General features: G+C 47.2%; 4 protein-coding genes across 4 annotated transcripts; all 4 read right to left on the reverse strand.

Annotated features, from left to right (window-relative positions):
• Window positions 1-560: 560 nt before the first annotated feature.
• On the reverse strand, window positions 561-1,508 carry LAJ45_07175 (uncharacterized protein; the record flags this gene model as incomplete). Its single annotated transcript, XM_046116734.1, has 1 exon — window positions 561-1,508. One exon carries the CDS (start codon window positions 1,506-1,508, stop codon window positions 561-563), a length of 948 nt encoding a protein of 315 aa, XP_045970136.1.
• Window positions 1,509-2,263: 755 nt separating this feature from the next.
• On the reverse strand, window positions 2,264-3,350 carry LAJ45_07176 (uncharacterized protein; the record flags this gene model as incomplete). Its single annotated transcript, XM_046116735.1, has 4 exons — window positions 2,264-2,378; window positions 2,529-2,901; window positions 2,960-3,197; window positions 3,261-3,350. 4 exons carry the CDS (start codon window positions 3,348-3,350, stop codon window positions 2,264-2,266), a joined length of 816 nt encoding a protein of 271 aa, XP_045970137.1.
• Window positions 3,351-4,290: 940 nt separating this feature from the next.
• LAJ45_07177 (uncharacterized protein) lies at window positions 4,291-5,441 on the reverse strand (the record flags this gene model as incomplete). The annotated part of the gene is made up of 2 exons (XM_046116736.1): window positions 4,291-5,226; window positions 5,286-5,441. The coding sequence occupies 2 exons, from the start codon at window positions 5,439-5,441 to the stop codon at window positions 4,291-4,293; spliced, it is 1,092 nt and encodes a 363-aa protein (XP_045970138.1).
• A 4,487-nt stretch (window positions 5,442-9,928) lies between these two features.
• LAJ45_07178 (uncharacterized protein) lies at window positions 9,929-13,729 on the reverse strand (the record flags this gene model as incomplete). The annotated part of the gene is made up of 6 exons (XM_046116737.1): window positions 9,929-10,329; window positions 10,431-12,325; window positions 12,379-13,256; window positions 13,312-13,422; window positions 13,484-13,543; window positions 13,619-13,729. The coding sequence occupies 6 exons, from the start codon at window positions 13,727-13,729 to the stop codon at window positions 9,929-9,931; spliced, it is 3,456 nt and encodes a 1,151-aa protein (XP_045970139.1).
• Window positions 13,730-13,963: the final 234 nt, after the last annotated feature.

Here is a 13,963-nt window from a genome sequence, read left to right on the forward strand (position 1 = left end):
GAGCTATTTCCTTTTTACCCTTTTTTCTCTTTCATTTGAGCAGAGTACATCCAAGGACTGGAATGTACTGCAAGGGGGATTGAAGGTCGTTGTGTTTGATGGATAATATTGGCAGCTGCACTTCTTTCATCCGAGTGATATTCGGGACATTTCCCTTGTCATTTCAAGACAAGTACATGTACTCCTTTTATGGTCTTGCAAATAAATAAATGCTACTTACACCTCTTTCATAGCGACATGATAACGTAATAGTGTGATGCACACATGTATATTCTCAATCAATGAATAAAGCAATCAATGATGATTGGGATGTCCCCTCGTCTTGAGCGAGTGAGACATTATGATGCAGCTGTTTCGTTCTATTTTTAGCTCATTAATCGTTGTTTCGTTCATTAACGTTAGTGTGGATGACCACGGGTTGCACTTGGTAATCGCTTATAGTTATATGTGTTCCCATGGTATTGATTAACTTAGTGGAAGTAAGATATGAACGCTTGATTCTAAGATTTTCAATGATGGTAAAATGCGGTATCCACTGACAAGGAGGAATCAGTGAGTATCTATATTGTTGCTTCTAAGCACTCCATATTCCCGGCTTCCATTCTCACCACGCTCATGTGGTAATCATAAACCGCCCAGGGCCCTTTATCTTCCTCGCGCTGCATAGTCATAGCATGAAGATTAGCTCTCGACCTGGACTGTAACTCACTAATATCCCGATTATACACAGTAACCTCATGTTCCAGCGTATTCTGGGATAGTAGCCTAGCACGCTCCATATCTAGCGTCTGCAGCCCACCAGGATTAGTGTTCCATTTAGTCATGCGCTCCAGTATCTCATCCTGAAAAATTTCAATTTTTGAGCGTGGCCCTGGCTCGGGGTGTTTATATCCCGGAAGATATGAGAAATTCTGTCTGCAGGTTGGAAGTGGGGGAGGAGGAGATTGTGATGGCGAGGGTGATTTAGGCCAGGGGATATTCACCACCAGGGGAGGAGTTTCCTTTGAGATGGAGGGCGCCTGCTGCTGCTGCTGCTGTCGTTGATTGATAGCACTCTTAGTTGCTCTACCTCCTCCGCCTCCCTCTCCCCCCCCCCTCCCCCCTCCCCCCTCCCCTCTACCCCCTCCTCCTCTTCCACCTCCTTCTCCCTCACCTCCTTCTCCCCCACCTCCTTCTCTCCCACCTCCTTCTCTCCCACCTCCTTCTCTCCCACCTCCTTCTCTCCCACCTCCTACTGCTGCTGCTGCTGCTGCTGCTCCTCTCCTCCCTCCTTCTTCATCTCCTTCTTGTAATATGTCTAGGTTACTGGAGGATGCAGACTTCCGTTTAGTCGAGCGGCCTTCTTGGTCTGGAATATATATTGCTTTCCGTTTCACTGAAACCTGTGGTGGCTGTTCCTGTGGGCGATTCGGGTTAAGAGGCGAGCGACGATACTGAATTTGTGGTCCTGGGGTCGGCTGCACAAAGGTCTGTCGATCCTGTAAGCCTGGTGTCGATCCCATCTGCATAGTGGCCTCAGAGGTACGTTGAGTTAACTGTCCTTCGCCATGTGTCGGGCCACTCTGGGGATTAGCCATTCCACCTTCTCCCAACGATTCAAGATAGATATATGATGGGTAGTAGCAGCAAAACTCACATCTGACCGCTCACTACCTCTCAGTACAGGGGTCCCCACCATCACCGGGCCGGCGGGGGAAGACCCATGCCCCATAGTGCCCTTATTGCGCTCTTCACTTTCACATATGTAACATATCTGTTCGTGCTGAATAATAAAGCCTCCCACGGGGACGCGGAGCGGGCAATTGTACTGATGGTTTGAATTTGAATGTTGAAGGGCGTTTTTGCATAGTTCTACCTTGAGCCATTCAACTACCCCATGACTGCAGGGGAAAGTGAGGCGTTGGTAAAAACACATGGTCTTTTGATCGATCCGGTAAGGTACTAGCTAGCCGTGTAGAGATATTTCTATATTGCCAAGCTGGAAGGAAGAAGAGTAACGACTCTTGCGATGGATTGAGAGGTTCTAGTTTAGGATGTCTGAATAGAAGGCTATGCTTAGGAAATATCTGGAATGAGGTGTTTTTTGGCTGTCGCAGTGGTCCAAATACCAAATAGATACATATAGTTGGTAGAATTCTGTAGAGATCAGTGGTCAAAAGTAGATGAATTATAAAGGTGTTTGTAGCTTAAAGGCCCTTTGTTGCGATTATTTGAAGATTCTCTTCTTTGCGCATACATATAACTACCTTGATCATTTCAACGATCACACTCTTTGTCCGCCAAACCTGTGCAGAACGTAAAACGGTATAAATGTTATGAAACAAAGGTTTGAGGCTATATTATCGTGGCCTTCAAGAACGTAACTTCCTCTTAAAGCTCTGGTGTGGTAGTTAATAGACATAAGTTGACCAAAGTGCGTTGATATATAAGGAAAAAAAACTGTAGCTAACGAGCTTGAAACACTTATTTTCAATTGGCGCACGCTAAAGTAATGTTACTAAACAAAACAAAGCGTAAAATCTGCCTACAATTTCAGTGCCTTCTTGATTTCTTCTCCCAAAGGTCCAGCGCTCGCAGGGTTTTGCCCCGTAATCAACCTTCCACCGCGTCCAATGCACACCTTCTCACCCCAAGGCTCCGCAGCCTTCTCGTATTTGGCACCTCTGTTGATCAACTCCGTCTCCAGCATGAACGGCATGTGCTTCGACAGGTCTACCGAGTCCTCTTCAGCGTTCGAGAATGCGGTCACTGGCTGGTCCTGCAGCAAGTACTCCCCGTTCGACAACTTGACATTAAGGAGGGCCGCAGGCCCGTGGCAGACTGCAGCGACAACCTTGCCGGCTTCATAAAACTCCGTAGTGAGGGCCTTTGATATCTCATCATTGACAAGATCAAACATTGCTTTTTATTCCGTCAGCAATTGAGTTTCTCAGTATACCAACTCACGTAAGGAACTTACGTCCGTGACCACCAACGAAGAAAATAGCGTCAAACTCGGATGCGTGGCCGACGAAGGCAGACAACTTCTGGGTATCCTTGTAGGCGGCCTCCTCGTTCTTTAGGAAGTCGGTAGAGATCTCGTCGTTCTTGAAGGCCTCAACTGAGTTCTGATCAAGGGGAGCCTCTCCTCCGGCCGGCGAGGCGACAGTGATGGAGACATAAGGCTTCAACAAGTGGTATGGGTGTGCCATCTCAGGCTGTTGCGGCCCAAAGGTTGTTAGCATCCATCTCCACGACACACCTGTTAAGGGGAAACCTACCAGGTACCATCCAGTTGGCTTGCCGGTATCACCGAGCTTGTTGTGGGAGGTGAGAACGAAGAGAACTTTTGGCTTGGATGAGGTGGCCATTGTTGGATATTATTAATTCAATTGATTCTTTTGAGTTGAATATTATTGTTTAGTGTGTAGTAGTAATTGTAGCTAATGATATAATCAACAAAGCTCGGGGGAGAGCTCGATTCTTTATACCTCTCCTACGTCATTTGTCATTTGGTGGGGTACGGAGATAAAGCCTGCCAATCTCCGGGATATACCGCTTCGAGCAGAACGCCTCCCTAAAGAAGGGCCAGAAGGGAACGATCAAGGAATCAGATAGAACTTTAAAATCTGATGATGTAAGTGAATCTAACTTGATAATCCGAGGTTTAGAGTTTAGGTAGTGGCTTGGCTGCAGTCTGGGTCTGGCTTAGAAATCCGGGAATGTGGACAGGTGGTACGACGACAGCTCAAGGACAGCTAACTATAAAAGCCCGTTTGGGGGGGGGGGGGTAACGTATCATGGCATCCGCAGTCCTCAATAATTACCGTCTGAGGCCTCTTGGTAGGTCTATTTATTTCATAGAGAAAGCAGTTTATCGCAGATGAAGTGGTGATGTAAGATCTGATACGGGTGTCGAGTGATAGCCTGAGAACCAGAGCCTCATCCTTATCTTATCAGATAACAATCAGCTACAATAGCACTGATCAAAGATGCAAGAACAGACTTCACCCTTAAACTTCACTCAGGCACTGATGGAACAACGCAATTGATTAACGGAATGACTTAGGCATCCCGCCTATACTAAATTTTATAATAATCACTTCAACTTTTCATCCCCTGAAAATAAAATACATAAGAAGAAATATAAATAGTAACTATGCCAGCAAGCCCCACAATCCACCATTCCGGCTTTACAAAAGATTTAATAAAAAAACACCCGTCTTCTCTAATGTCGTCGTCGTTTTATAACACTAACTTTAAAAAGGGAACGAAAAAACCAAGAAGGAGATGCTGATCGTGCAGAAACGCTTACAAGCACTGGGAGTAGTAGTCGTTCTGTTGGACACAGCTGCATCCAGAGACGCAAGCAGTGGCACCAGTCCAGAGCTTTCCACCGCACTGGTAGTACTTGGCAATAGTGCCAGAACCAGAAGCGGGAGCAGAAGTAGCGGCAGCAGGAGCGGTGGAGGTCTTGACAGCCGCCTTGGTGGTGGTTGGGACAGCAACCTTGGTGGTGGTTGGGACGACAACAGCTGCGGTGGTAGTAGGGACAACAACGGCGGCAGAGGTAGTAGTAGGGACAACAACGGCAGCAGAAGTAGTGGTGGGGACAGCGGCAGTAGTAGACTTGCTAGTAGGGACAGCAGCGACGGCAGTGCTGGTAGAAGCACTCCCGCTACCGCTTGAGGTTCCGTCCCAGACAGCAGGACCGGGGATTGTATAGGTGGTCGATCCACCGTAAAGGTTGAACAGAATGCCGGGGTCAGTGGGGCTGTAACCACCGATGAAGTTGAATGTTCCTGGAGGAGAAACAGTGCCACTTCCAGAAACGGTGACCTGGGAGCACGAAGGGTAGAACTGCGCACCACGAGCACTGTTGACGGTGTAATCAGTGTCGGCCTCGTGGAGAGCAATGATCTCAGCCCTCAAGAGGTAGTCGCCAGAGGCAAGACCTGAAGGAAGGGTAAGACTGTGCTTGCCCTTGTTGGCAATGAGAGTATCGACGGCCCATGTTCCACCGGAGAGACCAGACTCGGCGAGCTTGGTCCAGACAGCGCCAGCTCCGTTGGAGGCGGCAGGCGCAATGTAGACTGTGATAGGCCCCTTGTGGCTGCCATCAATGATATCGTCGCCACGGTTGTCGTGGTACCATTCGAAGGTAACCTTGTCACCAGGAGCAACTGGGACGCTGGCAGAGCCCTTAGTGTTGGCAACGTTACAGATGATATCGCTACTCGCTACGTTCTAATAGAGTTGTTAGATATCTAAAGGACCTGGATCAAAATTGAGCAACTAAAACTTACCTTAACAGGGCTGTTGCTAGGAGGGCTGCGAATGTAAGTGCTACGACCATCACCTTGGTCGACATCATTGACCCAAAGACTCCAAACGCGGGTGTGTGCCTCAGCAGCACCGAGGAGAGCGGCAAAGACCGGGAGGAGAGCAAATGCTTTAACCATTTTGAATAGTATTGGTTTTTTTGGTTTGAAAGGGAGTGAAAAACGACTTTTGTAATTGATCAAAGAGTGGAAGACGTTTAGGATACCAGTACCCGGGTTTGAATTGAAATCGGCAACAAAAAGAGTGAGCTGCGGATGAAAGAAAGTGAAGAAGGAGAGTAAAGCCTCAAGCAATAGTAATGAACAGTGAATGTGAGTGTGGTGAGGAGGAGAATAATGCGGGCAAGAAGTTTACCTTATATACCAACAAAACTCATCCCAAGATTCCCAACTAACGAAAAAAAGAATTATCCGAGCCGCAGTAATAATTCCAACATATGATGATATCTAACGGCTTGGTGGTTCGACATGGCCATGGATAGTACTTGTTGTCGGCCATAGATTGCGGGGTCTGAGACCAAGTACCTATGTGGCGGAAAGGCATATAGTACTGCAGTAGTAGTAGTTAGTATGTGTGGGATTAGAATACACCCCTGTCCTGTCATCACTCCAAAGTGTTTACATGCGCCTAATAATCACAGCAACAACAAGAAGATATAGCGACTAACTAGAACTGTTAGTAGACGGCATACCATAGGAATCCTTATAGATTGGTACCACATATCAACTTTTAGAGTAAGGCACAATGTATTTCCTTTCTCCTGCTTTTTTTTCTACATGTATGTACCTACTAGTTTTTGTCGTTCTACTGAATTCTTGCCTCTGTCGCTGACTGGTCACGGGTGGCCTATCCAATCTCTATACTCTCGCATCTTCAGTGACAAAAACGGGTTTGCGCGCGTACTGTTGCTTTGAGAGGAGGCTCGAAGCGTTTAAGTCAGTATCAGATATATAGTAGGCTATTAAGGATTTTAACCCCCATGTCCCTGCTTATCGGTGTCGGCCTATGCCGAGCGTTAGTTATTACTTCCCTATTCAGCTCCACCTCACAAATCCGACAGCCCGCACTATAAACGAAGCTCCTGGCATAACTTAATATCGGCGAAAGGGGCTTTTGCAAAACGTAAAACTCGCTTAGCTTTTTTTTTTTTTGTTTCAATGGTAAAGTTTGGCGGGTTAGATGCAAGAGTTGACATTTGGTAGAAAATAACTATGCAGATGTTATTAGGAACCGTACCCCGTGTCTAAATGCACATCTACGAAGCCCGACAAGTACATTTTGTTCTTTACATCACGTCCTCGAAGAAGGATATCATAAAAGTCCAGTTAAGAAATTACAGCATCTTCTGGAACAACTCAATCCTTCGATTGCCAACTAGCATTGTGTCACACGTATTGCAGAGCGCCGAACCCCTGCCACAGTCGAAACACTGACCCGTCCTGTCCTGTCAATCCAAAAACCGCGCTAGGAGAGAAATCTCACGACAATATCTACGCGAAGGAAGGAGTTAAAATACTGGTGAAACTCCGATCCGCTTCCACGCACATCCATTCGGGCGAAAATACGAGAGCTACTAAGCTAGCAATCATCACTCGACTCACCCAGCCGCCACATTCCATCTCCGTATTGCGATTCAGGGGGGATGCTGCCACTCTAATATTTTACCAGGAAGAGCTACGTACCTATACCACACATATACCCGAATTTTGGCAGAAGTGCCACTTTTCATACCCAGGTTTCCTAACGATCGTAAACTGGGTAGCTAGCCAGCAGCACGGACCTCCACGACCACAACCCCAGCTCGCAACGGATAATCTGTATGTTCCGGATCCTTGAATATCGGATAAAACAAGTGGGAGGCATAACAAGCTTAACGGCCCATCATAACTAGCTATGTATAAAGTTATTCCGGCCCCCTCCCATCGAGCGAGCGGTCATTGCGGTATCTATCTTGTAGGATTCGAACGGTACGAGAGATGTCCTACCCCTTCCTGGGCACAACTGAGCCGCAATATTAGGTAAGAACACATACGCTGGTGCCATCGTTTTCACCGCTTCCCCCTCTTCAGTACCACGGGCACGTTCGAAATTCTATACTCCCCACTATAAAAATATATTACTTAGGGCTACCTAACTTCCCAGAGAAGAAGCCGCTTGCTTTGGAAGAATCACGTAATTTGCATTGGCTTCTCGGTGAGATACAATATAGTACAATGTGCATGCGCTTAATCTTAAGCATTTCTCCCTTCCCGCTGGATTCTGTTCTAGAGTGTTCTAAGGGCATTGGGATAGAGTGTCTGAGCGTTGAAGGTGGTTGGTATCGCGGGGTTTCGATCATGGTGTATCACTCGGATTTCGCAGAAGTAAGGGTGTCGCCATCTACAATGCGGAGTTTTGATTTCGGGTAACCGCCGCAATGGGATAAAAAAGTGACACATATCTACATGTATTTCAAATACTCGCTCCTGCAGGCGCCGCTAGGAACCCGACAAGAAAAACCCTCTCCTGGCGACAATATTGGTACATCTCGACATCAAACGGCAGGCGATTACTCCTCACTTGCCACATAATCTGGTACTACCACTGGTCTAACTCTCTACCGCTCTGCATCTCCAGAAATAAAACCAACCAACCAATTCGCCCCTCTGGCCCAGGATCTGGTTATATAAATTGCCTGGTCACATATAGCCCCCCTCACTTTCCGTACTTGGAAAGTACCTAAATACATTACTAGACAGGCGCTTGGATAGAAATATGTACTCCATGCATGAGTGCTCTACCTTTTCAACTCACAATTCGTGCCGATACGGAAGGTGACGGCGTCCAGCTTTTGAATCCTAACTTCAGTACAAACCTCACCCGAATAGCTAGAAGAGCATACCACAATCTGTAATGTAGGCAAATGATTCAACCAAACTGAGGAAGCAGACATCGAAGTGGAAGAGGGTTCACCTCTACTCGTCAGTATCGGATCGAGCACGAGTGTCTCAAAGGGAGGTTCATATAACATCCGCATACTAAGATTAGCTGACTGTGTGACTGTGATTACCTCCTACCTATATATTACTTGTGCCTGTGCCTGTGCCTGAGATCGATAATCAGCCGATAGATTGATTTGCATGTGTTCCTTGGCCTCGGCATCGGCTCCTGCGCACCGACATGCATACCTCATCTCATGGCCGGATGCCGAAACACAGGGATCAACCTCGCCCGCCCCAGGCTCCTCCTAAGTCAACGAACATAGTTCTACACCCCGAGTACCGCACAAACTCAGCATAACCCTTTCCGTCTGGGCGGCTTTCCTATACGCGGACGGAAACTACGTAACCGTGGTTGAATGCTAAGAGCCTCCTGGCCGGTTCTCACCACGGGTTCATGGGCTGGCCATGGAATCCGGAAGGATAACTATAGGACAAGAAAGCTCCGGAAATTTTCGCTATCGTTATAAAGGTAGCTGTACTGAAAGCTGTAAGGGAGCGGTTCTTGTATGCTCTATGTGATGGGAGGTAATATAACGGTAAGAGAAAGGTCTCGCTCTTTCGCAGCCTCCGACCCCGTACCCCCGGCCCACTTTACTGCAGAATCTAGAGTTGTAGATCGTTACTTTCGTCGCAACGTTAAATCAGTTAGCTAGATGGCGGACCAATTCCATGTGGTCTAAATCCCGGGATCGGGAGGCCACAGGCAACGGTTCATAGCTAGTATCTCGGTCACCGAGACAAGACACACGGCCATTAGTCAGGACTATGAGGCCAAATTCATCGGTGAAACCAAACTCTAATGGAAGTTTTGGTACGATTACGAGGAGTCGAAGCGCATGAGTGGGGGTCTAGTAGGACCCCGGTGCAGGACCCAGGTAAAATATTGTCTGGGTCATTGCCAAGACTCAGGGGATCTCACTCGGTTTTTCTCGTTCTCGAATTGCTCGGGAGGGGTAGGAAGTACCATTTCTGGTGGTTGCATGTTGGAAAAGGCTTCGCTGTTCGTATTCTTAGACTAGAAGCCAGGAGAAAACAATACGAAGGATACAATACTGTCCCGCTGCCCATGTGAGAATAGTTACACAATGACATCAATCGTAATAGATCACTTGTTTCGTAATTTGGGCGCGGATTAGATAATAATCGGGTACGAAATACATCTAGTACCGAGAGGAATAGAAGAACAGAGTCAAAAAGGATGGGATAATGGAGGGTGGCATGTAGTACTCTGTGCTCTTAATGGTAGAGAATCACTTAGTGCTATCGAATCTACAAGACCTGCAAAAGTTATAAGAAGGCCAGCGGCTCTTCCTTAATGAATTCGCTATTTTCTCATGACATCCACAGTGGTAATCATATTCAAACACTCACAAGTCTTCAACACGATATCGGTACCAACCACATCTTGATAACGCCATACTACCAAAGATATAAGAAAAAAAGGCCTATTCAGACCCACAAGCTCCCAGTAACTCACGGATCCCAATTCTATCCTCAAAGTGAACGGGAAAAAAAGAGAATAGATAAAAAATACAAGACAGTGCCTCCCAAGAAAAACCTCTTTTTGTAACACCAGAATAATAATAATATTCCTTCAACCGCGCGCCCCCCACGTTTTCTACACTTTACGCAGACTCCGAGACGACTTCTGTTTTTCCCGCCCCTTCTTCCAGGATTCCCTCCAATGCCTCCAGATGCTTCTCCAGCAACACAAGAGCTCCCGCAGAAACCCTACCCACACCCTCGCTCCCGACTTCAGCAGATACTTCGACGCCCTCAGTTTTCCTTGGAGCCGAACTCCTCGCCACGACCTCTTTAGCCCGTTTGATAACCTCCTTCAACAGCTCCGGCCCCTCAGACTGTCCAGGCATGTACAGCCACTTAATCTCATCCTCGAAACCCAGGACAGGTCTCTGCAAAACGTGCTTGACAAAGCCACGTGCTAGAATAAATGCCTTCTCAGAGTAAAGGGCCGAGTTAAGTGTTGCGTCTTTGGAACCAACGTAGACGTTAAAGCCAGCCTCATCTGCATGGAGGGGCCCATGTCAGCGGCAATTCACGCATTCGATTTTCCCAGCACTCGGGCTCCAGAAAAGGAGAAAAAACACATCTTGAAGGAAAACTCACTGTAATATGGCTCCCGGACGAGTACGAGACCCATCAAACTGACAAGCACCTGCAAAACAGAACTTCCGTTGGGGCTCCACCCTTCATTCCTTTTCTCCGCATGCCACGTTCCTAAGAGACTTAGGCATATTTTACCATCCTCGTATAAATTTGGATTGACCCTTCCTATTCCTCCAGTCCAGCTATGAAAGTGCGCCAGTGGTGGCGAATGAGGGAAATTTGCCGAGAAATGAAAATCGAACACGAACGGGGCAAGTTCATACGGCGTGTTGAGAGGGCCAATGATTAAGACTCTCATCAAGTCAATTCGGCGGTCCCATGTGCGCACGAGGATCCCATCAGGAAGAGACGATGAGAGGATTGCATGTTCCTTATTGATTCGTCTAAGGAACTTGGGATCTACAGGAGTTTCGGGCTGTCCACCAAATGCATGATCTGCAGGAACGGCGCTTTCCAATATCGCAAATCTCTCCAGTTGTTTTGAAGAAGTGGGAACAGAAAAGGCCTGCGGCGCTGGTATGCCTTCTGGGATTGGTGGAGGAACTAATATTTTATCATCCGTGGGCTCTTTTTTATCTTCGTTTACCGGCTCTGCATCCTTTCCAGCACTAGGATTACCCATCATAGTATCGCCATCATAATCTAGACTGATCGGTTGTTTCGAAACAACAGAATCATCTTCGAAATCCATATCATCCGCCTCATCGTCTGTTGACCATGCTTCTTCGCCACCATCATTTTCTATCCTTTCACCGCCTTGATAGTATACCTGTTCGTCAATAACTATATCATCTCCCCTCCATATTTCGTCGTCATCGTCATCAAATTCGTCATCTTCATCCGATCCACTCTCTTCGCTATCGTACTCATCGTCTTCATCATCCTCATCACCAGGTGAATCAAAGTCCATCTCACCAGTGAAGATAATATGTAGCCGTTCGATTGAAGCTTTAATATCCTTTGGCTCGTCTAAGGCACCGAGACGTACAGTGATTAGTCCATCTAAGCCCAGATCAACAACTTCGCCAATCCATTCCAGAGGTTGATTTAGATAGAAATCTTCGTTGTTCATGTTCCGAGGAGCTACAACTGGGGGATTTGTATTTTCGGAATGATTTATCAACGGGAATTGACTCAGCATCCTACTGACGGCTTGAAACTGCGGATGGTTACTAGTCCCTAAAGCTGCGCTCAGATTTGCTAATAATCCGCCATCGATCATCCCTCGCAGGCCATCTGCCATCTGCTGCAATTGACCCCCGGAAGACTGCTGATTTGTTGGATCAACAGGAGTGGTATCGCCGGCGCTAGTCGTAGTTGATTCTCCTTGCTCTTCAGATACGTCCTTTTCAGGTGCAATAAGGACGAAATCACCCCTCCTTACGCCCATAGCTTGGTGGGCATTGACCTCATAGAGACTGGCGTCCTCCACTTTATTTCCTAATGTTCCAGTCTTTGATCCAGGAATCATAATGTTTCCTGCGATCTCTACTTTTGGATCTGCAAACCAGATTACCTTTGCAACCCTTTCTGCTGGGTTTACAGTCTGAACGACACCAACCTTCTCAGGCTTAATAAAATCCGGCACAGGGACTGCTTCTGAAGACGGCCCAAGAAGATTTTCATTGAAATATTGCCAGGCCCCTTGGAATTGTTGTCTTCCATCATGGTCGATTTCACTTGGCTTGGCCTTATCTTCAACTGGCTCCTCTTTGATGACGACCATTTCACCTGGCCAAACATCGTGCTCATCGACATTCAGGTATGGCACTATCCCACGAGCTTCCTCGAGGGTCTCGGTCAAGTCCTGCCACATCACTCTTACACGAGTCTTCGTTTCAACCACAACGAAAGTGTTGATCTCAAAGCCTAGAGATTCGCTTCTTGAGATTTTCCTGACACGACCTTGGTATTTTTTTAAGGCCGCCTCAAGATCTCTAAAACGGACTCTATCCCCCACCTCCAGTGAGCCCCCTGTTTGAGTAGCATCCATGCTCGCAAAAAGCTTGCCCTCAAGATCAACGTAACCCCCACGGATTTTGTAAACTTCTTGAGCTTTGAAATCTCGGCTTCTGTTTCGATAACCATATCTGGTCTTTGGACGGGCACAAAACGACCAGGAACGATTATGTTTTGACATAGCCAGGTCACATGGAGTTTTGAAGTAGTGACATCCACAACGACGCCAATAGGAGGGATACTTGCATTATATGCACCATACAACCAACGACCTCTTCGGAGGTTCGCTTTGTTCGTTGATACAGTCTGACCCGCGGAAAGGTGATACGGTGAGGGAATGGTTTTTGGTCTGGACGGTCTCCTCCCAGATGTGCCGGTAGGTTTCCCTTCTGCCTTTCCTTCTCCAATTCCATTTATTAGAGAGTTGATATTCTGATGTTGTGCCTCCTCCTCCGCACTTAATACCGGAATCTCAAGCTGCCAGGCGTTTTCAACAACGACAACACTTCCGTTCTGAAGTCGCACGGCAACCTCATCAAAAACCTCTTCTACTACACCCATCCAGCAATTCTTATATATAACAAAATCACCATTGGTCCATTGCCTTGAAAGCACCAGCTCCTGCTCCCCAACGTCTGGAATAAGACCATAGTTTTCCGTCGGTTCGTGCGGGTCGACAAAAGAGTGACGAAGGCCAACCGAAGTGGACACAGAGACAACTGTGCCGGAAAGGGGAGATGTTAAATTCTTTTTAACAACATCGCCAAAGGCAAGAGCGCGATCAAGAAGGACCAATTCTGATTCGTGGAGGAGCATGGAGGGCATAGCCGGAGACGAAGGCGTAAGGAGGAGATAATTCCGGGGTGGCTGGGAGCGACGATGTTAGGTATTATAAAATCATATTCTAACCGGGGGCACAAACCTGTCCAGTTGACCGAAATTCTATCACGTCTTCATCGGAGGCGTATTTTCCTGGAACACACTCATCTATTTCTTCCCAATTGTCCAAATCGTCTATGTCATGCCATGTTTTCTATAGATTAAAAAAAAAATTAGACTTGTTCTGCTAGAAAGCATACGAGACAATAACGTACTGCCACAACGCCGATGGTGTCTGGCGAATCCTTCAGCGCACAGGTATCTTCTACAAAAAACTAATTCCCGCCACAAGTCCGTCAGCTCAGTCACTACTTGTCAAATTCTGTCATTCTCTGTGCAGGTATACATACTGTATCCCATACTTCGCCCTTGGGGATCTTTAGGCGTGACCCGGGATCTCTTGACACATTTGGAGGCGGTCTCGTGGGAGGGATTTGCTCAGAGGCGGTGGGAAGTGACATTTACCGTTTTGTCCGTGTATTCAATAGTGGTTACTGTGTGGCCTCAGAGGATAGGGGGCGTTGACGGTAGGGATGCGGAGGGTACGAGCCTAGGATGTCGAGTTTGTTCCTGCTTCTTTTGAGGATCTCCTGCAGTTGCGGGTGAAACACTTGTAGTCGACGTCAAAGCTCGAAGACATGTGGAGGGGTTCAATGACTAAGCAGACACATGGAAACCCTTAAACTGGAGCTAGA

This window comes from Morchella importuna (assembly GCF_003444635.1).
Source record: "Morchella importuna strain M04M26 chromosome Unknown Morimp01GS022, whole genome shotgun sequence".
In the NCBI taxonomy this organism is placed as follows: Eukaryota; Fungi; Ascomycota; class Pezizomycetes; order Pezizales; family Morchellaceae; genus Morchella; species Morchella importuna.